Source organism: Peromyscus californicus, unplaced genomic scaffold, assembly GCF_007827085.1.
Source record: "Peromyscus californicus insignis strain IS unplaced genomic scaffold, ASM782708v3 Scaffold_3__1_contigs__length_106647218, whole genome shotgun sequence".
NCBI classification, from domain to species: Eukaryota; Metazoa; Chordata; class Mammalia; order Rodentia; family Cricetidae; genus Peromyscus; species Peromyscus californicus.
In genome coordinates this window covers 32,062,071-32,085,442 of record NW_026294551.1, presented here as the reverse complement: position 1 = coordinate 32,085,442, position 23,372 = coordinate 32,062,071, and the positions used below count along the sequence as shown (strand labels likewise).

Here is a 23,372-nt window from a genome sequence, read left to right as displayed (position 1 = left end):
AACTGTGGTGGACCAGGGTGGCTGTAGAAGAGGAGACAGATGAGGCAAGTAGAGTTCCAGTAGTTGAAGAGAAGAGCAACAGGCTAGGTCATCAACATGAAGTTAGCATCTACGTCATACAGGCAACTGCGGGATATCATGTCAATACAATATAAAGGGGTAAATAATACCTACACCTTTTCTGGCTCAAGCTAGAGCATAAGGTGTGATGTAGATAAATGGTGTAAGGAGTGTTAGATAAAACAAACAAACAAATAAATCAACGTGGACAAATGAGCAAGAAGGAATGTGGCATGTGAGAAATGATGTCAGGTGGGTTTTGACTGAGGTAGAGGGAGCTATTGGAAGATAGCTTTTTGTTGGCTTGTTTGCTTTTAGAAGAGATATATAAACACATGAATTAATCAAATTACTTTTAAAAGGTAAACCTGGCAGCTGGGTGCAAAATGGAGTGGTATGAGAAGTCAACAGACCTCTATACCTGTCACTCAAAGTTTTTATTCCCTTGTATCTGAAAGCACTTGTCTTATACTGGAAGGGTGCCTTTGGACATGAGACTGTGGATGAGAAAGGGGGATGTACCTAATGCACAGCACCTGTCAGTCCAGTCCAGGTGACCAGGAAAGTTACTAGTGGCATACCTAGGTCAATTTCGCACCAGACTGCTGCTGCACACACAGGAGGTAACAGTTTACTATAATAGCCTCGTCCTAAAGGTTTTATGTGTCAAGCCAGCTAACTGCATATGGTAGTAAAAGGTATGTCTAGAATTATCCTCATTTCAAAGACAGGGCACCAAAGCACAGAAAGCTTAGTGGCAGGCCTGGGATTTGAACTCACGCAGTTTAGTTAATAGAGTTTACGCTCTTGGTCGCTAGTCCACACTATCTGGTCAACTACAGGAAATGTTATAAAAATCATTTCTAGGTACCAGTTATCTCCAGCACCAGCCCTGCACTAACTTAGGATGTGGTTATAACAACAGACTCTCAAACACATTTGAGGACACTGCACTGCTCCCCATTTTCTATTCAATCAAAAAAAAAGCCTCTGAAGTGAGAGAGGAAGGGCAGGAAAATCACCCCAGCTGCAGTGAAGAACCACTAATTTGACGATCTGCCCTCTTCACACTTGCGTCGTGCAGCTTTTATTCCTCTATAAAAACAGCACTTTTATTTTTGCTCAAAGAACGCTGGTTAATTAAATGAAGAATCTGGATGGGATTTATGCAGCTATTGCAGCGCAGTGACGGTAATACGGTGTGAAATACGGCTGGGTGGTAAGAGATGCAGAGGTTTTGATGCTGAATAAATTCATACCATTTCTTTTGTAAATGTATAACTGTCAGGCTGGTGAATGTGACCCCTGAGCAAGGTTCTAGCCCAGTTCCCACTGAATGGCTGCTTAAAAGATTAGTGTACCGAAATGATGCCTTTCAGAGAAAGCAGGAAAGAAAAGATAACAGCAGTGGGCCGGATTTAGCGAGAGAGGATCACAACAATCCATTTTCTCTTTTCCTCCCAGGCTGTCTTCTAATAAATAACTGCAAAGGCTCCTATGTCAGTAACATCTGAGCTAGAATTTTCTCAGTGCCTCGCCATCAACCTGCAATCCCAGTCAGGACAAATACAGTGCTCTTTGACTGATACTTCGTATGAGCTAGAGGTAAATTGAGATTACAAAGGTAGATCTTAAAAGAAAAACAAAGACATAACAGCAGGCCAGGAAACCCAGCTAAAACATGCTTTTAAATATTAAGTAGTATAAGTGAACTCAGTAGAAGAAAATCCTGAAGTATGAAGTACAATCAGAATTTTTCTAGGGGCAATAATGAGAAAATGCCTTCAGTTCACAGTGCCTCTTTGTTAAACAAATGTTTTCCCCCCCCACAACTTTGCAGTGAATCTTTAGGAAAGATGAGACCAAATTCTTCTTTGAAAATATAATTCAAGCTGATGATAATCTTTGTAGGCCTTAGCTAAAGGCCACTGTGCTGTATGTTTTCACACATGCAGCATTTTCGCCCACAAAGTAACATGATCTACAGCAAGACAAACAATAGCACTTGCTTAGTACAAAAGCATACTCTTTGGATGGGTCCTAGCTAGGTCAGTATCTTAGATCTGAGATCCCCTTTTCTCTCATTTTCTGCCTACATAATTCTCTAAGACTCAGCATGTTCATCTATATAGTGAGCTCTAACAATTAGAAGACCATAATAACTTTCATGAGAAGGTTAAAGAAACTATTACCATCCTTGTTACAGTTTTTCCTTTGTTTCTTTGTACTATTTCAGGAAAAAATGTACATATCATGTATGCCATTATACAGCCTGACAAGCTACTTTATTAAGTAAGGGCTTTCTTGAAGTACTCAATTGGTAATACTAGCTGTCTGGAAATGTAATTTGCACATGTCTTTTTTAATGATAAAAAAAAATTACATGAAACTATCCTCTCTCTAGGTATGAGTGCTACCAGCTCCCTAAAGTAGGAGAAGCATTAATTGCTGCTGCAAACGTGCAATTAGCTCAGAAGTCCACAACACTTACAAGCTCTGTAACTTAGAAGCTAATCAGTAAATCTTTCAAATGTCAGTGGCTGACAGGGGAAAACAGCAGATTGCAAGGAGATATGTCTTCAGTAAGTTATGCTACCAAGCCCCGAGAATGCTTCTCTTATCAGCTTCCGACATTCGCTCACTGGAAAGCCTTTCTGAGTCTTGGGTCCCATTTACAGTTTTCGGAAAAAAAAAAAAAAAATTAAGGCTTACTGCAGGAAGAAGGCTGTTTGGTGAATGAGAATTGTTTAAAAACAAGTTATGGCCAGTCTCCTTAATTTGTGTATCTGACTTACTTTTTAGCTGTCTGAAAGGATGATCTCAAAGTGCTTTGCAGATATATTCATGAATGAATGGACAACACACCCAATAAACATGAATGAATTTAGAGAAGACTCTAAATTCACAAAACACTTTTGGAGACACCCTTTTGCTCTGTAACCCAAGCTGGACTTGAAACTCAAACTTGAGTCGATATTCCTGCCTCAGCATCCGAAATGCTAGGACTAGAGGCATGTAGGACCAAGACCAGCTCACCGAAAACTTATTACCTGTCTCTGCGCCCCCCACCTTTCTTCCTATCTTCACGGGCAATCCTGGTCTAATGACTGTAGCACCTTACTTAATCGGCCATTAAACACTTGTGAAATCTTTATGATGCAGTTTGCAGCCATTTCTTAATTCCTTTTGTATCCTCACATCAGATTTGGGTTTTTACCATCTTGTGCATGGGATGAAACTCACGTAAGGGACTTGCCTCCTGTGTCTGTCATTGTAATGTGCTCTCCACATTGCTGAAGGATCAGTTTATCAGTCATCGGTCAGGTTCCAGCTTCAGTAACAAATACGGTCCACAGTAAAATACATCCTCCCTCTCCATATTTCAAAGTCTCCACTACCAGCATCCAAGTGAGCTTCCAGCTTTAGTACATTAAACTGTCTTCCATGATGACACACATAAAGATTCACACATATGCCTAATACACATCTACATAAGAATTTAAAAGAATCATTTTATGGTATTTATCAAGCAAATGAGATTATATAAAATCTAAATAAAATGAAGCAAATATCAAAGTTAAAAGAAATGTTATACTTCACTGTTTGACAATTATATTATTTTTGCATTAAAGATTTAAAATTACAAATATTTGTTTATATTCCCTTTTCAACATGTATTAATACAGTAAATGCTGTTAAGGATGATAAAATCTTAAAGGTTTGTTCCAACCCCACCTAATCCTTATTCTACAATGTGTGAAGCAACACCTCTTTTTTTTTTTGTAAAGTGTATAACATGGATAATTTATAAGTTCAGAAAACAGGGGTTAGTTCATATGAAAAAATAAAATCTTCATTGTGCAAAGAAAGAATCGCTTAAACTTTCTGGAAGAAAATTAGGTCAATCATATTATAATTAGCTCTAATTAACATTCCTAGGGGTTGCCAACTTCTTTACCTGTAGCTACCCCACTCTAAGAGGTACAAAACCTATTTCTGCCTTTGGACAGCAAAGAAAATACTTTCCAATCTCCTTCATAAAGAGGAGTTCCTAGTCAAGGACAGGTACATATGTACATAACTCAGATAAGTTGCACCATGTGATAATCTTTTATACCTATCTATCTCTATCTATCTATCTATCTATCTATCTATCTATCTATCTATATATGTTAATTAGTTTAAACCATGTTTTAACATCAGGACGGTTTAACCCTGAACATGTATTTTTTTTTTAGTGTACTGAAAGTTGACAAATAAAAATCTATGTGCCCATTTAGTTACAAATGTGTCCAAGGACAATATTTATAATACTGAAAGCCTTTCATAGAGTTTAAACTCTTTTTATAGACACAATGCAGCTCAGTGGCTACATCTTTAGATATTAAACATGGAGAATTCTTCCAAACTTTAGGGCTTAAGAGGCTCTCTGTCATTAAAAGAGAAGTACATACACTTCAAATTAACTCTGGAATACAAATTTTCTTAAACTTTTTTTTGGTGTGTGTGTGTGTGTGTGTGTGTGTGTGTGTGTGTGTGAGAGAGAGAGAGAGAGAGAGAGAGAGAGAGAGAGAGAGAGAGAGAGAAAGAATGAGAATCTTGTTTAAGATCTTGAAGTTCAGAAAGGGGGGGGCACAATGTAGGACACAGCCTAAGGATGTAATTCACATATAAATAATTATAATATCTTATTCTAGCCAAAGAAGTAAATAAAATAGTCACTTGCCTAACAAATAATTATTGAGAAAGTACTGTAAAGACTGAATAGGTGAAACAAACCTTAGGCTATGTAAAAATGAGTCTATAACTAAGGGTGATACCACAAAAAACAATAAATGGTTGCTACAGGAAACCATTTGGGGGAAAAGTGTATACTCTCATCTTCTACTACATGCTGAAAGAATACTTTCAGCATTAAATAAAGATAGGATAGGGATCTGGGTAAATATGCATCTGATATATGGCCAGGACTAAAGTTCTTCAAAGATTTTAAAAAGAAAAAGATAGTAAAATTAAATTGACAATACAAAACCACTCGTGTTCGTGCAATGAGAGAAGGGATGTTTGTACAGGTTAAATATTTGTCTTGGGGTTGGGAGAAATAAGAGTCAATATCTAGGCTGAGCGGTGGTGGCACACACCTTTAATCCCAGCACTCAGGAGGCAGAGGCAGACGGATCTCTGTAAGTTCGAGGCCAACCTGGTCTATAAGAGTGAGTTCTAGGACTGCTTCACAGAGAAACCCTGTCTCAAAAAACCAAAACAAACCAAACCAAAAGCAAACGATAAAAAAGAGTCGGTATCCACCATATAAAGAGATCTCATATACTGATATGGAGAAATGGGATGAGGCAGGTCTTAAGAATATGAGAGAAGAAGATGAAAAGGCACGAAAGGAGATGCCAGTAAGACAAAGGCTCTGTGGAGACCATTAGAGTGTCATTTCTGCCACATCAGCAAGTGCAAGTGAGATGGAGCATGTGTGAGAAGGAGTAATGGCCTGGAAAGCAAAGAGTCCCATGAGAACACCCAAGGGTGTGCCCTCTGACCCAAGGATCTTTCCACTTTTTAATGGTTCTATTACTCATTTAAATCTTTACTCTGAACACCGGGCTTCCAACATAGGGAACTCTGAGGAGATACTGCAACCATATCGTAGCCATGGCAACACTTGAGTTTGCTACAGCTTGCCTGGAGTGCTGCATTCACTCCAAGTGAATCACCAAGTGCAAGTGCTGCCTTTAACACTCAAGAACTACGATGGAGATCTCGTTATTCTCCAACTCAGGCATAGACAATCTCTCCCAATGTACATTTTTAAACAGGATAATTTACTTATGTGGGGTCAGCCAAGACTAGATGAATCTTGTTTGTAGCTCTTCAATATTTTGTGAATAAATCACTAGTAACATGTCATGAGTCCCATACTACAGTAGGAGTACTGAAGGTGTTTCTCACACACTGAACTGCCAAGATAAGACTTTTATAGTACCAGCCACCTTATCACTACTTCCTCCTTGAATCAAATGTTCTCGTTTGTCAGTCCAAATATTATATATTGCCCCGACATTTAAAAAAAAATGTTTGGCATCTACACAGATGTCTAAAGTGGAACCTAAAAGGTGCTCCATCAGCAAATGATTATGAATTTTTAGAGGTATGTATTTGTTTGTTCTTAGGTAAATAAGGAAAATTATGGAGGCCAGTTGGTTTTGTATACAAATACGTCTCTAACAACCCACCAGCTTCAAGGTCCCTACTAGGAAAAGTTCACTAGAAAGTGATGGTTTTGCTCTACTTAACTCTTTTTTCTCCCTACAGTCCTAAAGGCTGTATGTTTATCCTTCATGGTACCTTAGTATAAAACCCATATTTAATAAATTATTTAAAAGGACTCCGTCAATTCTCTCTTGCAAGTTACTATAGGCATGCGCAAAGTGATGGGTTGGAGGATGGCATGTGGTCCCTTGCAGAGCCAGACCATAAAAGATGCATTGTATGGAATGCTCTCTTCACCAGTTTCCCACAGGGAAACCTCCTACAGGTAATGGTATAACCAAATTAACTGCAGGTCTCCATGAAGAATACCATCACTTTCCTTCCAAATTCCTCCAATACTGAAAATGGTCTCTAATGAAGTCAGAACAATTAAAAGAAGCTTATAGTACAGACAAGACAGAAAAAAAAAAGTGTCTCTTGGAATCCTTAAGACACCAAGATCTTCTGTAATGGAAATTCTGAGGTAGACACTTGTATTAGTCATTCCTGCTATAAACTATCTGAGTGGGGTAATTTGTAAAGAAAGGTTTAGTTAGTTCCCAACTGCTGTGGGATGTTCTGTATGGCAAATGTGTTGCTGATTGGTCAATAAATAAAACACTGATTGGCCATTGGCTAGGCAGGAAGTATAGGCGGGACAAGGAGGAGAATAAAGCTGGGAAGTGGAAGGCTGAGTCAGAGAGACACTGCCAGCTGCCATGATGACAAACAGCATGTGAAGATGCCGGTAAGCCACAAGCCATGTGGCAAGGTATAGATCAATGGAAATGGATTAATTTAAGCTGTAAGAACAGTTAGCAAGAAGCCTGGAATGGCCATACAGTTTGTAACCAATATAAGTCTCTGTGTTTACTTGGTTGGGTCTGAGCGGCTGTGGGACTGGCAGGTGAGAGAGATTTGTCCTGACTGTGGGCCAGGCAGGAAAACTCAAGCTACACCCAACAGCATGATGATGACTGACAGGTCACTTCGCTGTGTTACATCATGGTGGATGGTGTTATGGTGGAAGTACAAGTGAGATGGCGCATGTGAGAGGAGTAATTGCATGGAGAGGAAATGGTCCCATGAGAACATCCGAGGGTATGACCCATGACCTAAGGGTCTTTCTAGTTTTTAATGGTTCTATCACCTGTTTGTATCTTTGCCCTGAACACCGGGCTTCCAACACAGGAAACTGAGGAGATACTTCAACCATATCGTAGCCATAGCAACACTTGAGTTTGCTAAAGCTTGCCTGGAGTGCTGCATTCACTTCAAGTGAATCACTAGGTCTAAACAGGACGATGACTGGGACGCTGGGAAAGCACGTCTCCTGCTCCTTTTGTCAAGTAAGCTTTCCTTACCTTAGGCAGTGTCTAGGACAGAGTCTAATGGTAGGGAAAAGAGAAGTCATTTTCTGATCATAAAAAAAGAGAATTAATGATGAAAAAGTTTATTTGTTTATTTGTTCCATAAGCTTCTTGAATCACATTGTTGCCTAACGGTATAAGTGCTTTATAATTGTTCTCAGAGTACTTTCTTGCTCATAAATGCCTTTTTTTTTTTTTTTGAGACAGGGTTTCTCTGTATAGTTTTGGTACCCTTCCTGGATCTCGTCTGTACACCAGGCTGGCCTCGAACTCACAGAGATCTTCTTGGCTCTGCCTCCCAAGTGCTGGGATTAAAGGCATGCGCCACCACCACCACCACCACCACCACCCGGCCTTAAATGCCTTTCTAAGGTTAGTACTGAGTCACAATTATAATACCACACAGCGATCTCATGTTCATAAATCTCACCTAGTAGTCACATCCTGCATGCTAACAGTAGAATCACAACCAGGAAGGCAACACTGAAACAGTCCACCGACATCTTAGAGAAAACTAGTTTTATAATGCTCTCATCAACAAAAAAGAGCAGCCTGTGGATCGCTGCAACATTCCAGATGGATCCAAGAAAGTTAAGATGAGTGAAAATGGATGATGAAACACGGCTTGCTATATGGTTCCATGTGTACAGCGGTTCCAAATGACAAACGAAGAGTGGACAATAGATTAGCAGTTGCCAGGTATGAGGAGGGTGTGAGGAAGGAGGTGGCCATGGCCCCAAAAGAGCAGCACGAGGCATCTCTCTGTAGAAGGTCTTTAGAGGGAAGCAGAAGTTATCAGTCTAAGAGGAGGAACATTTTAATATAGCATGTTTTTGGAAGAGAAAGGATTGATACAATGAACGTCTGTATTTTTCTTATGTATTCTCTCCAATGATGAGATGGTACTTTAGAATAACTACTAGTACTGCTATAGAAAACTAATAAAAGTTCAAATTACCAAAAGCTAAGGCAGTATCTAGAGGTCACCCAGATATGAAAATCAGAGGTGTCATTGTCTCCTTAGAGCCACAAGGAAACACTCCTGAGAAGTGTGGAACTGGGACCACGCTCGTTTTAGAGATGGGTAACTTGTTTTCAAAGTTGTCAGTCTTGCCTCATCCACACACCCAGAGAGAGCTGCCAGCAGCGTGTGCTGTGGACAAGTCCATGCTGGAGAACCCTGAACTGACTCACCCTCCTATTTCCTGCCCCTCTGAAGCCGTTGGCCCAAACTCTGCGCAGGTGAGACAGCTACAAGTGGACCAGGTATCTGCTCCTAGTGAAGCTGCCAATAAACAACTTCCCGTGTTCCATCAGGGCAAAGACCGACCGGTTCAGACAGGCCAAGTATTTTGGCTTTGGAGTATTCACCAATTCATGTTGCCCGAGGTCATAACACTACCTTGGAAGGACATTTAAAAACAACTTGAGTGTGAGGGTGGGTATTAGAAAGTTGTTGATCAAAGGAAGATGCTACAGGACTGGCTGGCTCATGCCTGTTAGAAGTTGTTAGAACTTGAAGACAAAAAAAGTGACAAGTATAACTTCATGGGAAACTGTCCTTATAATTTAAACAGCAGGGCTGGGCTACTCTGTAGGGCATGAAGTCTAAAAAAAAAAAAAAAAAAAAAAAAAAGGACAGGTTTCAGAAACCAGTACAGTCAATTCATTACAGAACCAAGAGTATGAAGTGTCATGGTGATCCCTGGTTGAAGAAAAACAAAGGGCCAGACCCTTTCAGTGAAAAAGGACGCCAATATCTAAAGCTTGTTCTTTTATTTTTTTCTTTCTCTGCCTTTTGCCCACTATCCCTCTCTTCCCTTTAGTTACTCGCTGATTTCTTTTTAGGTCATTACACTAAAGGTAAATCAGCTTCCGTAATTTAAAACAGCTAAAGACCTTTTGAAAGGAGAAACCACGATGCTTTTAGGACTGGTTCATCATTGTACAAGATACAGTCTCGAAATGAGTTAATAAAGGGACTTCCCCCATGAATTAGTGGTCAGCAAGACCCCAGGGCTCCCTGCCCCTCAAACACCACATGCTATTGCCATTGGTCCTGCTTCCCTACCATAACTAGTTTGTAAGATGCTATTGCTGAAGACATAACATACTTTGGTTGCAGGACACAGAGAAACCAAGCTGAGCTGACCTAGAAAGTTCCTGCTGGCTAGCTTCCATAGTGCTGAGAGGTGCTATGTAGGCGATTGAGGGAGAAAAGCATCAGTGGACTTCTCCAGTAGTGGACCCTGTATGCCACCATACCCACCTTCCGGACAGTGTGTGTCTACTGGTACAAGAACAGCATGTCGGTTAGGGGCACAGCTACCCACTTTCTGACCGGATGTGAGGCCCACTGTACAGGAAGAATTCATGTAACTTTGGTAAAACAAACAAACAAACAAAAAAAACATGGCTGGGGAGACCATAGCCTTAAGAGGGAACTTACTAATGTACTAATGTTCTGTTAAACGGACACGGTATCAAAATGCCTACTAAATATTTGTTTCAATGCACAGATTAGTGCCTGCTTTCATCCCTGGTTAGAGAATCTTCTTTTCCCGGTGAGCAGCAGTCATTGTACAGTTTTCTATCTGACCCCAGAGCTGAGACTAAGTGACCGCTGAGTGCTCAGTCCTAAAGAGAACATCTCTATTAACCCCTTCAAGGCTCCGGGAACATCTGCTGACCAGGCAGAGCATGGCGACTGTCAGAGCTGAAGGATGGGAAAGTGCTGTGACATGCTGTCTTCAGAACATGACATGGCCACTGCCCTCAGGAACTCCCAGCAGCTACAGTTACCCAAGGTCGCCAGCATTCTGGCATGCGTGGGGGAGGGGCTCACAAGGCACTATCCTAGCTAAGGGGCTATTCCCAACTGATGGCTGCTGAGGGAGGTAGAGTCACTACTCTTCAGGGGTGCAGTTGGAGGACTCCATTAACCACCAAGCATGCAGGCATCACTAATTGGACTCAGAAGGTTATAAAAAGAGAGAGAGAGGACATTAAGGTGGGATGGGGAAGTATAAAGGGTAAGGGGAGAGACGGAGTGGGAGTTAGGGGTGAAAATGATCACAATACATTACACACATGTAGGATACTGTCAAAGAATACATCAAAATATTAAGAAGAATACAATTAGGATATTCTACTGATGAAGAATAAACTGACTAGCAATATGACCAGGACAGAAAAAGAGACTGAGCATGAAGATTTTACAAAGATATTTGGAATACAATATTTTTTCAATATATAAACACTGAGCAATAGAGAAACATATTTTTTGTAAGCGCACCATGAATTTGCTAGAAAGTCTTCTTTTAATAACCAGCAAAGAACGAATGGGATTCACCGTTAACTCAGAAGGAAATGCTCCACATTTGTAACCCTGGCAGCGGGAGAACCTATTTGGTTTATGAAACAAAGGAAACCATTTTTTTTTTAAATTAAGCTGGTAATTTCAGTTATGATAAGGACAGAAAAGGTACTTTGTAAATATATAGGTCTTTAATTAAGTCACAAATTCCCACATACCCTAGAAACTTTCTAACAATACTAGTGATCTGCAGAACTAAAATATGTAAACCAATTACTTTTCTATAGTTTCAGGTATATGATGTAACAAAAGAGAAAACAGCGGACTGAGATTTCAAGAACATTTATCTCAAAGAACTTTCAAAGTTTTGATGAAATGTTAATTTTTAGCTGAGAAAAAAAACCTCAAAATGTTTAGAATAGATATTTTAAAGAAATATTTCAGCTAGATAATGAAAAACAAGTTGTTATTCCAGCAGATGGTATTCCAGCTTTGTTAGAGCAAGACATTGAATTTATTGATGTTTTTAAACAAGCGTTTTATTATTTTATTACACCATGAGAAAGATACATATGGTAAATACCCCACAAACTTGTGCTTAGCTTTCTGGTGCTCATTGTGTAAAACTGCTGTGGGCACAGTTTTAGTCCCATTATCTAGTAATCATCATCAACAACAACAACAAAAAAGGCAGTACAATTTACATTTTTCTCATCAATATCACACTGCATATGAATGAACTAATTCACATGAAACTCTTACAAATGGGAGATCTGAATTCTGAAGTATGAAACAGTCAGAACTTAAACTGCCACTGAAATTTGTAATAATAACCAACAATTATAATTACTTTATAATTACTTTTCCTCATATGTATCGACAGGTAAATCCTAGTTACTGATAGATATTATATCAATTGGCTACAAAACTAATATGATCTTAAAATATGTTTTGCAGCTGATACTGTTTAGAGCTATGACCAATGTATGTCATTTCCTGGAAAATGAAGTTATATTACTGAGTTGAAAAGAATTACACAATATTCTTAAGCAGATGTAGTTATGAAAAGATAAATTATTATAAAAAACTTAATTATGTGAACATGGATACAAATATTAAAACTTTGGGATTTAATTCAGTTATACGAAACTTTTAAAGTAAGCTTAGAAAAATTTGAGCACACAAATCTATGTTTTTACATAAGTTTTATTAAAACACAGGTCCAGTATTTCCAATCAAAATTTAATATTATAAAGATGTTCTAAAAGTGAAAATACTATTGTAAAGATACAGTGCAAAAAATATGAAGTATCTCATTAAAAAATTTTTAACATTGTTGCATGCCAAAATATTTTATATGTAACAGATTAAATATATGCAATTTTATTGTTTCTTTCTGCTAGTACAATTTAACTGTCTGTAAGTGGCTTTTATATTTCTATTGGACAGTGTTAAATTAGACTTTTACAAGTCTTTCATTTGCTCTCAGTTACTTCCTAATCTGATGTTAAGTTAATCTCTCATTTTTTTCCTTCTTCCCTTCCTCACTTTCCCAAACATAGGAGTATCTAGTCTGTGGCAGCTGCTGCTGAAATCAGAGGTAGCTGTCCCCAAGAAATACTCTCTACTCAGGAGATAAAGCTAAGGAGGAAAACCTAACAAGCACATTGTAAAGGATGAGCAAAAGAGATTAGCACTACTCAAAATCCTCCCATCCACCATGTAGGTGGTGGTACAGAAGACCAGGGGGCTGGCGAAAGCGGAAGAGAAGGGATGGAGAACCACAGCGGGGTGGAGGTGAGGAGAGCGTGAGAGGAGTCAGTTGGGGCAAGATGGCAGATCCCGTTGGCCACCTTGTCAGCTTTGGATTTTTGGCTTTTACTAGATATGACAGTAAATCCTACTGTAAACACTGCTGATCAGATGGGAAGGGATCCTGGCAGTCAGGCGCGAAGGAGTACCACGAAGTCACCTCAAGCGAAGGAGCTCACTGCCCTGCTCTAGGGAAAGGCTTCCCCAATGTTAACAACTCTGCCCTGCTAGGGGAAGGTTTTCCCAGTGAAGTTACTGCAGTTCTGTTCCTTTATGCTCTGGCTCCAGGGAAAGCTGTTACTTCCCTGCTCCATTCCATTTGGGCAAAAGAAGGTCTTCACTCAAACCTCACAGAGATTTATTGAGAGGGAAGAATCCAGGAGAGTGGCTGCCTCCGCCAGGGTAGAAAACGGCAGGGGCCAACTGAGCAGGCAGAGGGCTTACTTATACAGGGCTTCTCAGGAGCAGAGCTTCTCCAGGGTGAAGATTTGCAGGGTGGGAACTGGTCAGATTTCAATCCCTGAACTTGGACAAGCTCAGAGAGTGGCTGGATTTCGTGCTCAGAGATTGGTTCGTTTTCCTGCTCTGGGATTGGTTGGTTTTGGTGTTGAGTTGGTCAGAGGCAGAGTAGGTTTCTTTGGCTCTGGTTTCATTGCTGGGATGGGTTTCTTTCACTGGCCCGTTTTAGCCTTTTGGCTCTGGTTTCAGGGACAGGGTGTGTTTCTTTCACTGGCTCTGGTTTCAGGGCCAAGTGTGTTTCTTTCATTGGCTCTGGTTTCAGGGCCAGAGTATGTTTCTTTGGCTGGCCCTTTCACCCTAAACCTACAGTTTTCTCTTAAGTTTTTAAAAGAATATTTATAGTTAAGTGTTCAATCTGGACTATTGAGGGGTGGGGCAAGGGTAGAAGTATGATATGGAAAGAAGCTGACAATACCAGGAAGATGGGCTTGGAACAGAGAGGGCAATGCTAAAGAGTGGTAAACACTGTAATTACATTCATTCAGTTAAAATCATTCAGCTGACCTCAAATTTTGTAAGGACAATAAGTTGGATGTGGAGTGAAAAGAAATGATCAGATTAAGGGTGGAGGAAAATGCACATTATTCTCATTTGTCAAATACCATTGGGGGCAGGTGATTGTTGAACCTGTAGGTTAATAGTCAACTTCCTATGTGCTTTGGTCTCAAAATTTCAACTTAAATGTCATTTCCTGTCCTCTTTATCTCCATGTTTCTATTTAGTAACTATGATGATGATGTTACAAGAATACTTCACTGCTGTTTTCCAAGGATCAGCTGACAAAGTTAACACATTAAACTCTGAAGTTCTCGGGATAAATTACAGGTTGACTTTATTATTACTTTATCAGACACAAAGATACAAACACAGTGAAAATTTAAAAACACAAAAATGGCCTCTGGCCCTACAGACATGTTTCTCCCTGCTATGAAAGAATGTTCACACTGTTATAAGCCCAGCTTATACCCTACCCATCTATGAGAAGTTCTCTAATCCCTCAGCTAGAATTTCATTTACCCTCTAAATTAAATGGCTAAAACAAATTGCAGTCATCTTTTAACATTCCTTCTATGACTTCTAATAGTCATGTTAATACTTGAGTGTTTACTATGGGTGGTATACAGCACACTGTATGGATTTACTCTAACTCAATTCTGACATTCTTGGGACGGATCCTATTATCAAACACAGGCGTAGGAAGGCAAAGTAACTTGCTGGAGGTGACCTGCTAACATGAGGAAGGATGGGGGTACAAGCCTACATGGTCTAATACTCACACTCGTTCAGTAGCCCCTCATCTCCTACACCTGTGCTTCTGCACATTCACCCATCATAGAAGAGTAAGAATCTCTTCACACTTTCATCTATCTCGTTTCATTTCCCTGTTTATTCAAATTAAGTTCTGATACAGATAATTTATTGATATATTTGATTTTTTTTGTATAATGGAAAATAATCATTTCAGAGAAATAAATACAGGAAGGCCTTATGTGGAAAGGGTAGGTATTGCGGGGAAAAGACAGTACATCTGCAGGCTCCTTTCCTTCCTCCCTTTCTCAGATTTGTGTCTTCTGTCAGCTTTAATGTAACCATTACATCAAACATAGTTGGTAATCAACAGTTAATGCACCCCAAGAACTTAGGAAAACAGAAAGTTTTAATTAAATGTAGTGAGAACATCCCTTAATTTATTTTACACATAAAATTTAACTAGGAAGATTCATAAATCCCACTTTCAGAACACAAAGAAACACTGAGATGTAAAGCATACTGAAGGTACAGGTACTGAAGACATAGAAGTAAAAAAAACTTAAAAGGCATAACATCAAATAGATCATAAAATAAGGGTCAGGGACCAATTAGGTGCTAGGAAGGTAAAGATGTCCATGGCCACGCCTGATGAGCCAGTCCATTCCCAGAACCCAAAGGCAGGATGAAAAGAATTAATTCTCTAAAGTTGTCCTGTGACCTCCATATGCGCTCAGGCACCATGTATGTGTGTGTGCATGTGCATGCAGGTGCGCACGCACATATACACTTTAATTAAAGACTAAAACAACAAAAAAGACTGTTTAAACTGTAATTCTATCACTTAGGAGGCTGAGGCAGGAGAACTGTCATTAGTTTGAGGCTGACCCAGGTTACAGGGTATGGCTATCTCAAAACAAAAGTCTGAAAACTTGCTGAACTATAGAGGATTTAATATTGGAGGGGCTTAGTCCTGCCCCAACTTGGTATGCCAGCCTGTGCTGACTACCCAAGGGAGGCCTTATACCCCTTTGAGGAGTGAATGGGGGGTGGGATTGGGGGAGATGGGGGGCACAGGAGAAGGGGAGGGAGGGGGAACAGTGTTTGGTATGTAAAATGAAAAAAGTTTAAACAAAAAAATAAATAATAATTTTTTTTATAGGTCTAAGAATAGCATTATTCTGGAAAGATGTCTCTGGTTAAGGACATTTGCTGCTCTTGCAGAGGACCCAGGTTTGGTTTCCACCACCCACATGGTGGCTCACAACCATCTATAACTTCAGATCCATTGGATCCATGGGTTCTTCTGACCTTGGACAACAGGCATGCATGTGGTGTAATATGTACACGCAGGCCAACATTCATACACATAAAATAAATAAATAAAACAAAGAAAAATAAAGAGGAAGAAGAAGAATTTTCTTATATTCTCCACCCAGATTTCCCAAACATACCAGATTTAGCCTTTGGCCAACATGTTGATGAATGAGATACAAGGTATTCTTATAAAGCATGGATATTTAGAAGCTGTTGCAAAAACATTACGTTTTCAACCTCCCCTATATTCAGCATGTATATGTATGTGTATGTAACATGCATGCATGCATATGGTTACTTAACCATGTAGAGTAAATTACATATATCATAGCCCTTTCCCCTTAAGTACAACAGTATTCCTAATAAAGATATGTAACTATAGTTCATTTAGGAGTTTTAAATTCTAGTCAATATTTTTATCAATCTGCTCTACCTTCTGCATTCCACATTGGTCAAATCACTCAGTAATGTCCTTCATTATTCCCCACACCCAGTACAGGATCCAGCCTTGGGTCAGGCATTTTAGATTTCCTGCTTCTTAACTCCTCTTAATGTCCAGCATTGTATCAGTTTAGGGTGAGTGGTTCTGAAGAATAACACACACACACTCACACACACACACACACACACACACACACACACACACACACACACACACACACACCCAGATGTCCCCTAAGGTTAGACTTAGGCTACACACTTTCAGTCAGAATAGCACACAGGTGACACTGTGTCCTTTTCAGGGTATCACATTTGGAGTGACAATGACTTCTTCATTGGTGAGGACAACTTTTAGCATCAAACTGTTTTCTCAATTTTCCACTGCATAATTACTATTTCTCCCTTATAATTAGCAGTGGTTTGGAGAGTTACTTTTAAACCACATAACTATGTAGATATCTTGTTCATTAAAATTTCCTCCTAAATTTAGCATCTTAATTTGTCCCTAATTCAATCCTTACTAAAACATTCAAAATGCTTCTTTCCAATTCTAGCAGTGTTGCTGCTGTTTCCCGTCTGCACTCCACAATCACCATGAGCCACAGTGCTGCTCTTTCCCCATCCATTAGCTAATCTAATTATACATGGTACGGGCTTGTGAGTTATCATTATTCCACGGTGCATCATTTACGACTATGATTAATGCTTTGGTGTCCTGGTTCATCCAGACGCAGGCACAGAAGTCCTTGTCAGGCAGCTCCTCATGGTGTGGCTCTGTCAACTCCAGCACTTCCTACTTTGTGAAGTGGCTCCAGGAGTAACTGAACTTACTTCTGGGCCCCGAAATCCATCATCTTTCTGGGCGTGTACATATGGTGGTGGTGGGAGGTTCTGGACCCTCCGAGAGGCTGCTCATTTGATGCAGCTTTTCTAATTCTGGAAAGTTTGGTTGGATAATTCTCAATTTTAGCGTTTTCTTGTTCTGACTGGTTTCTCCAAGAAATTCTACAATTTATTGTCATGTTTCCAGTGCACTTGAATATAAATCTTGGAAATTTAATTTTCATTTCTATTTCTTTACTAAATTTTCACAACTGTCAGGCCTGGCAGCAAGCACCTTGACTCCGGGAGCCACCTCACTGGCCCTAGTCTTGTCTTCTTCTTTTTAAATTTCAGATTTAAGGCCTATTTCTCTTAGCTCCAAATACTTGTTTGGCTGAATGTGGGATGTTAAGTTACAGCTGTCTACCATTTTCTTATTCAATTGCTGTGCACATTTTACCAGGACTGAAACTTTAATTCACACAAACTTGTGCAGTTTGGTAATGATGTTGATTTTTTTTTTGGCTTAAAAAATTATTTCATAGAAAGGTCTTAGGTCAAGAGCACCCTCTTCTGTGTAGGTGCATTATGGGTCATATTACTGATGGTCCCAGGGTGAGAAGTGGGCAGATTGAGATGTCTTCTCTTTCTGTAAGATCCTTTATTTTCTTTCCTCTTGGGGTTTTCTTTTGTGTAACTGTGTGGTCCCACAGTATTCTGTTAACTAATTCACCTGATTCTTCCCCAGAAGCTATGACTCTCAGTGGCTGCTACTTCTGGGGGGCACACTCTTCTGAATCCAGGCTAAGAGCCATCAAATCCTGTCAGATGTCTGGGATTTGGGCATTGATTACTACACCTTCTCTTTCTGGGGCTGATTTCACTTCTATTTCATGGATTCTTGTTTCTCCCTACTCCTTTCAGAGTCCTTAATGCCTCTCTGTTCTAGGTAGCCTTGGTTTGAGTGGCAGGCCAGCTTCAGGACTTACTTTGAAAATAATTTACTCTCCTTATATGTACTTTTAGAGGTTTCTTCTGGTCTCTGCCATGGCCATATTGAGGATAGGAGTCAAGTGTGGCTCAGGTTGTTTTCTTGGCCAATTTAACGCTTTCTATGAGGGCAGTGTGAGAGGGATTCAGAAGCAAGCAACCACTGCAGGGCTCTAACAGGGTTCTAGCAACACTTACTCAGAGTATTAACATTCTGGGTGGATTCACTGTTTGTGCTTCTACTTTTTCATATTTCTAGCTGTCTTGTTCTAATCTGTTTCCAATTTGGTGAAGACTATGGACCGTGAAAGCAAATTCTTCATCACTTACTATTAACAACTAACTGTAACAATGCTCTGTGGGCAGTTTTGGGGAGGAGTGCTTGTTTTGTTTTTCTTTAATAAAATCTTGAAGTACAAATGACAAAAGAAAGAAAGGGAGAACAGAAAGAAAAGGGAAATGAAAGGACAGGAAAGCAACGGGGCTGGTCATTTTGGTTCATGGAAGCCATTTCAGAGTTTTAAAACCTGTTTAAGTAACAGAGCAGGACTCTAGTGAGTATAAACTCCAAAGGCTCATTTTTTAAGAGTTCTCCAGTTTTCTCCTGGGTCGTTTGCAGCAGCAGATTCTCAGATATGATGAAGCACTACCACTTTAAAATTTGGGTAGACCCATGCACCCACCCTCACGCACCCCCAATCCCCCCCACACACCCTACCCCCACACGGACTTACCTGTTTCACATTCTGGAGTTCTTCTGTTAGCTCTTTCCTATGTTTTTCTGATTCAAGTAATTTCTCCTGTGTTTAAAAACCACTGAATTAATAGCATGTCATCGTGACATCAAGTATGATTTTTAGTCCTCTGTTTCAAAGTTTATTCCTCAAACATCAAATTGCTAACATCTCCTAATGCAATTCCTGCTCATTTTCTGGTTTCACATATCATTCTCTAGTACTTAGCTATCTAAGTACAATTGTGGTGAAAACATTCTTTATTACCTTAATGTTATATGATGTCAAATTCTGAGATCCAAAAGAAATCAGTCAGGATTGAAATGGGTAAACAGCAACTAAATTTTGAGTGACAGCTATTATTACCAAAGAGCTACCAAACAAAAGGCCTTGTTATTCTGAATTGGGCATTAAAAAAAAGCTTCTAATCATATCAAAGAAAGACTGGGTCGACTCTTAGTTTCCTAATGTAATTTTAGCCCATTTTCAAACAATTAACTCACAAAAAGGATACAACTATTATGCCAAAATATGAAATACATAGTTGTCTACAACATAACAGTAAAATATTACTATTTTTGAACCTAAAATTAAATTAAGCATGTACTCTGAGATGTCCCACCTTGCTGAGTGGTCTAGTCAGAAATGCTTAGTGACTCAGGAGCCAGCTTCCTGAAAATGTGAACAGGCTACTTGGACCTTAAATAGCGTGGTGAAGATTCGTGGCAACATCACCATGTTTAGAAGATGCAAAACCTGACCTCTGGATAACTCAGCCTGCTCTGGTCTAGGAGGGAAATAAAGGCAAGTGAAGGCGAGTCTGACTGAGCAGTCTAATGGCTGCCACAGGTCAGCAGCGAGAGCCTGGGGCCTTGTGTGGCTTCACGCTCTCAAGCCACCTTCCCTCTTGGTGCTCTGCTCTGTTTTCCTTTGCACCTGTTGATGGGAAATGCACCTACATTTCCACTCTTCTCTGAAAAGCAGGAGCGGTCTGAATTCTGTGAAAGGCTTTGGGTTAAAAAGTTCCCATAACACTATGACGCATCACTTCTGCAAAATAAAAATTAGCCATGGCCTATTTGTACCTCAAGAGAGACACAGAGACTAGAGCTGTCAGAGGATGATGATGAGTGGGAGTGGACCATTTCTGCTCTATGATCCTCATTTAACAAGCTCTGCTGCTCTGTGTCCAAGTGTGCATATTCCTGTGTGTGTGTACACACCTGTAGCACAACAGGTATAATAACTGAAAATATAAACATTATCTCAAGTAAAATATTTATTGCTTGATATACTACTTTGAAATTAAATTTATCCATTTTATTTTATGTGCATACGTGTTTGGCCTGAATGTATGTATGTGTACCACATGTGTGCTTGGTGCCCACAGAGGTCAAAGAGAGCATAGGATCCCCTGGAACTGGGGTTATGGTTGGTTGTGAACCATCAAGTGGGTGCTGGGAATAGAACCTAGATTCTCTGTATGAACAACAGGCACTCTTAATGACTGAGACAGCCCTTCAGCCCTTATAAAACTTTAGAAGAAAATGGGTCTCAGAGAAAAGATTTAATGCAGAGGAAACTTAAAACAGAGTCTGTTTTATTTTGGGACTCCAGGGTTTGTAACATTAAAATATGCTCAATTACAGTTCATGAACTTGAAAGGTGATCTTGATTGAATGGCTCCTCGTGGGGACCCTGTCTAAATGTTACATCAGTTTGGCTCACACACTTTCAAATTAAAATTCTAGCAATTAATATTGACATTAAAATAAAACTCAAAATATATCATTAAATCTAACAGTGATAAAATTTAGGGAAATGAAAAATATCCAAGAACCCCTGAAACCTCTGGCATCTGTGGATTTTGTTTGTGTAAAGATGATTCACATAGAAAATTCTGTCTTATCAACATGACCAACACTATAGGGCTGTCTGAAGAGAGTAAGAAGAAACTAATGATTTAAAAAATGAATTCTGTATTTCCATACAGATACACCAACTCGTGGAAAGGGAGGGATTTCAGAGTTATGAAATATAACCACAGTTGCAGGAAGTTCATTTTACTAAAGGAATACAAATTACTAAAACCTTATGAAAGGAAATTGGGAGAAATATACAGAATGTTTTACACTGGTATTCTTTAATATTGCAATTCCATTTTCACAGATTTACTGTGAACTTTCACAGCTGCCCACCCACACATCTACAAAGTTACTAAAAACATAATTATTATTATTATTATTACAGACTTACTTTTTTCTCATTTTCATGTGTGTGTATCTACTGTGTATATGTCACATATGTGTGGGTGTCCTTGGAGGCCAGAAGATGGTGTTGGATCCCCTGGAGCTGGAGTTATAGGAAGCTGTAAGTCATTTGATATGGATGCTGTGAACCTAACTCGGGTCCTCTGGACTAGGAGAAAGTTCTCATAACTGTTAAGCCATCTTTCCAGTCCCTGGAGTTAGTTTTGATTATGGAAAACTAGAGATAACCTAAACATCCATTAACAGAGAACTGGCTAAAAACACTGTAATATGAATAGCTGGTGTAGGGGGTCTCTACCAAGGGAGAGCCGTGGTAGAAGCTGCTATGATTCATCTTGAAGCACGGGAGAAACAGAAGCCGAGCTGTAATAACGTGGCTCTATAAGAACTAATCTATGCGTAAGTTAACACACATCCACTTCTTTATAATTGTTTAAAGAATTCACTTTTTGGAGCAGTTTTAGGGTTATAGTGAAAGGTAGAGAATGGTACAGAAGTTCCCATGTGTCTCTGACCCCTGCACATATATGTTTATTTTTAAAAATGTGATTTGGCTGGGCTATCTTCAGAAACTCTCTGAGAAGATATGCTAAAAAATTTTTAATGTTGGCTTTCTCTAAAGACTGGCATTATAAAACAACAGAAGAAAGAAAATGGTGCTTCTTTTTTGAATAAAGAATTTATGTCACATGAAACTAAATTAAATACCTAGAGGTCATCACCTATTAAAAATAATTTAAATTTTGTTGCTTTCCTTGGAACATATAATGACTTCCTGTAAAAGTCAGGATCTAACTTAGACCCAATATTCCATTAAGAACAGAATGCCACTACAGAGAGTGAATCAAAATGTTATCGTGTATTTGGAGCATATGTGATTTGTTCTGAAAACACAGTGCCTTCATTTTCAAATTGCATTAGCAAAACACATCATCCCTCAGACATGGCCCTGCACCTGGAAAAAAAATATATTTCCTACAAACATCAGAGGATTCAAAATTGTCACAGCTTGCTTAGTTGGCTCCTCAGCTACATCTGCTGTTGCCACCAACATGAGAGAAGAGAAGGAGGAAGAAGAGCCGGATCAGACATGAGAGGAAAACTACCGTGCACATCGGATCTTATGCGCGTATCACAAAGTGGGAAAAAAAAAGTGAGTGGGAACCATCAGAAAGCTCTCTAAAGACAATTAAACAAGCGATTTGATCCTATTTGGTACTAACGTACTTTAATTAAAAACAAAATGAGCCTCAATCCTCCCGAATCCAGTACGGGATCACATCTTTTTCAAAGGAAAAGTGAGGAAGCTGAAGAGGCGAGTACCTTCAGTGCGTTCACTTCTTCCCGAGCAGCATCCCTTTCTTGTTTAAGTTTTCCCAGCTCATCGGCTTCTAGAGAATCACAGGGAAGAAGCTGTCAACATTAAAATACAGAAGTTAGGTATCAGGGGCTAACCTTGAAAACTGAAAGTCCTTTTTCACTACCCTCAAACTTTTGCTCCATGACAAAACTCAGGTTTTACTTTGGGGTTGTCTGATTAGGTAAAAGGAAACTAACGTATGGGGTGATTTCTCTCTTAAGCTTTACCTTATACTATTGTTACTTAGAATTTATATGACTAAGAGATATGCATTTATGTTTTAAATATGTATATTCTTATTTTATGTGTATGTGTTTGTGGCTGTGTGTATGTAGCACATGTGTGCAGTGCCTATGGAGGCCAGAGGACGGCACTGGATCCTGGGGAACTGGAGTTACAGGCACCCCATGTCTGTACTGAGAACTGAACTCAGTGCTCTCAACCACTACACCATCTCCAGACCCAAGCTGTCTTGAAATGCTCTCTCCTGGAGAGCTAGCCACTGTCTCACTGCTTTCTGGAATATTCCACATTCGGTCTAGTGGGTTTTTAGTCCTACACCTTTACTAGGAGAGGAGTGGGATGGCCCCCTTTCATCTGTAAACTAAGTGGCCCAAATCACCGTTATGCTTAAATTATGACTCTTCAGAAACCTTTCAAGTCCCTCTCCTACTGTGCAGATGTTTCAAATAGCTTTGATTGTTTGTACCTGTCAGGATCTTTAACTTGCATTCTCTAAAGCACCATCCATCCTTCCACCTACCCATCTACCCATCCATCCATCCACCCTCCCTTCCATCCACCCACCCACCCATCCATCCATCCATCCTTCCTTCCTTCCTTTCTATCCATCCA

At 39.6% G+C, this 23,372-nt stretch overlaps 1 protein-coding gene across 6 annotated transcripts in view; it reads right to left on the bottom strand.

Annotated features, from left to right (window-relative positions):
* The window catches only part of Stxbp4 (syntaxin binding protein 4), a 150,550-nt gene that overhangs the window by 72,360 nt on the left and 54,818 nt on the right, over positions 1 to 23,372 (bottom strand). For 5 of the 6 annotated variants that reach the window (XM_052759827.1, XM_052759831.1, XM_052759829.1 and 2 more), the window contains 2 exons: positions 22,481 to 22,570; positions 18,888 to 18,953 (listed from right to left, as the gene is read on the bottom strand). In XM_052759827.1, coding sequence (XP_052615787.1) covers positions 18,888 to 18,953; positions 22,481 to 22,570 — 156 coding nt within the window. Of the gene's footprint in view, positions 1 to 14,141; positions 17,278 to 18,887; positions 18,954 to 22,480; positions 22,571 to 23,372 lie in introns of those variants that run through there. The other variant, XM_052759832.1, reaches the window with a different exon arrangement.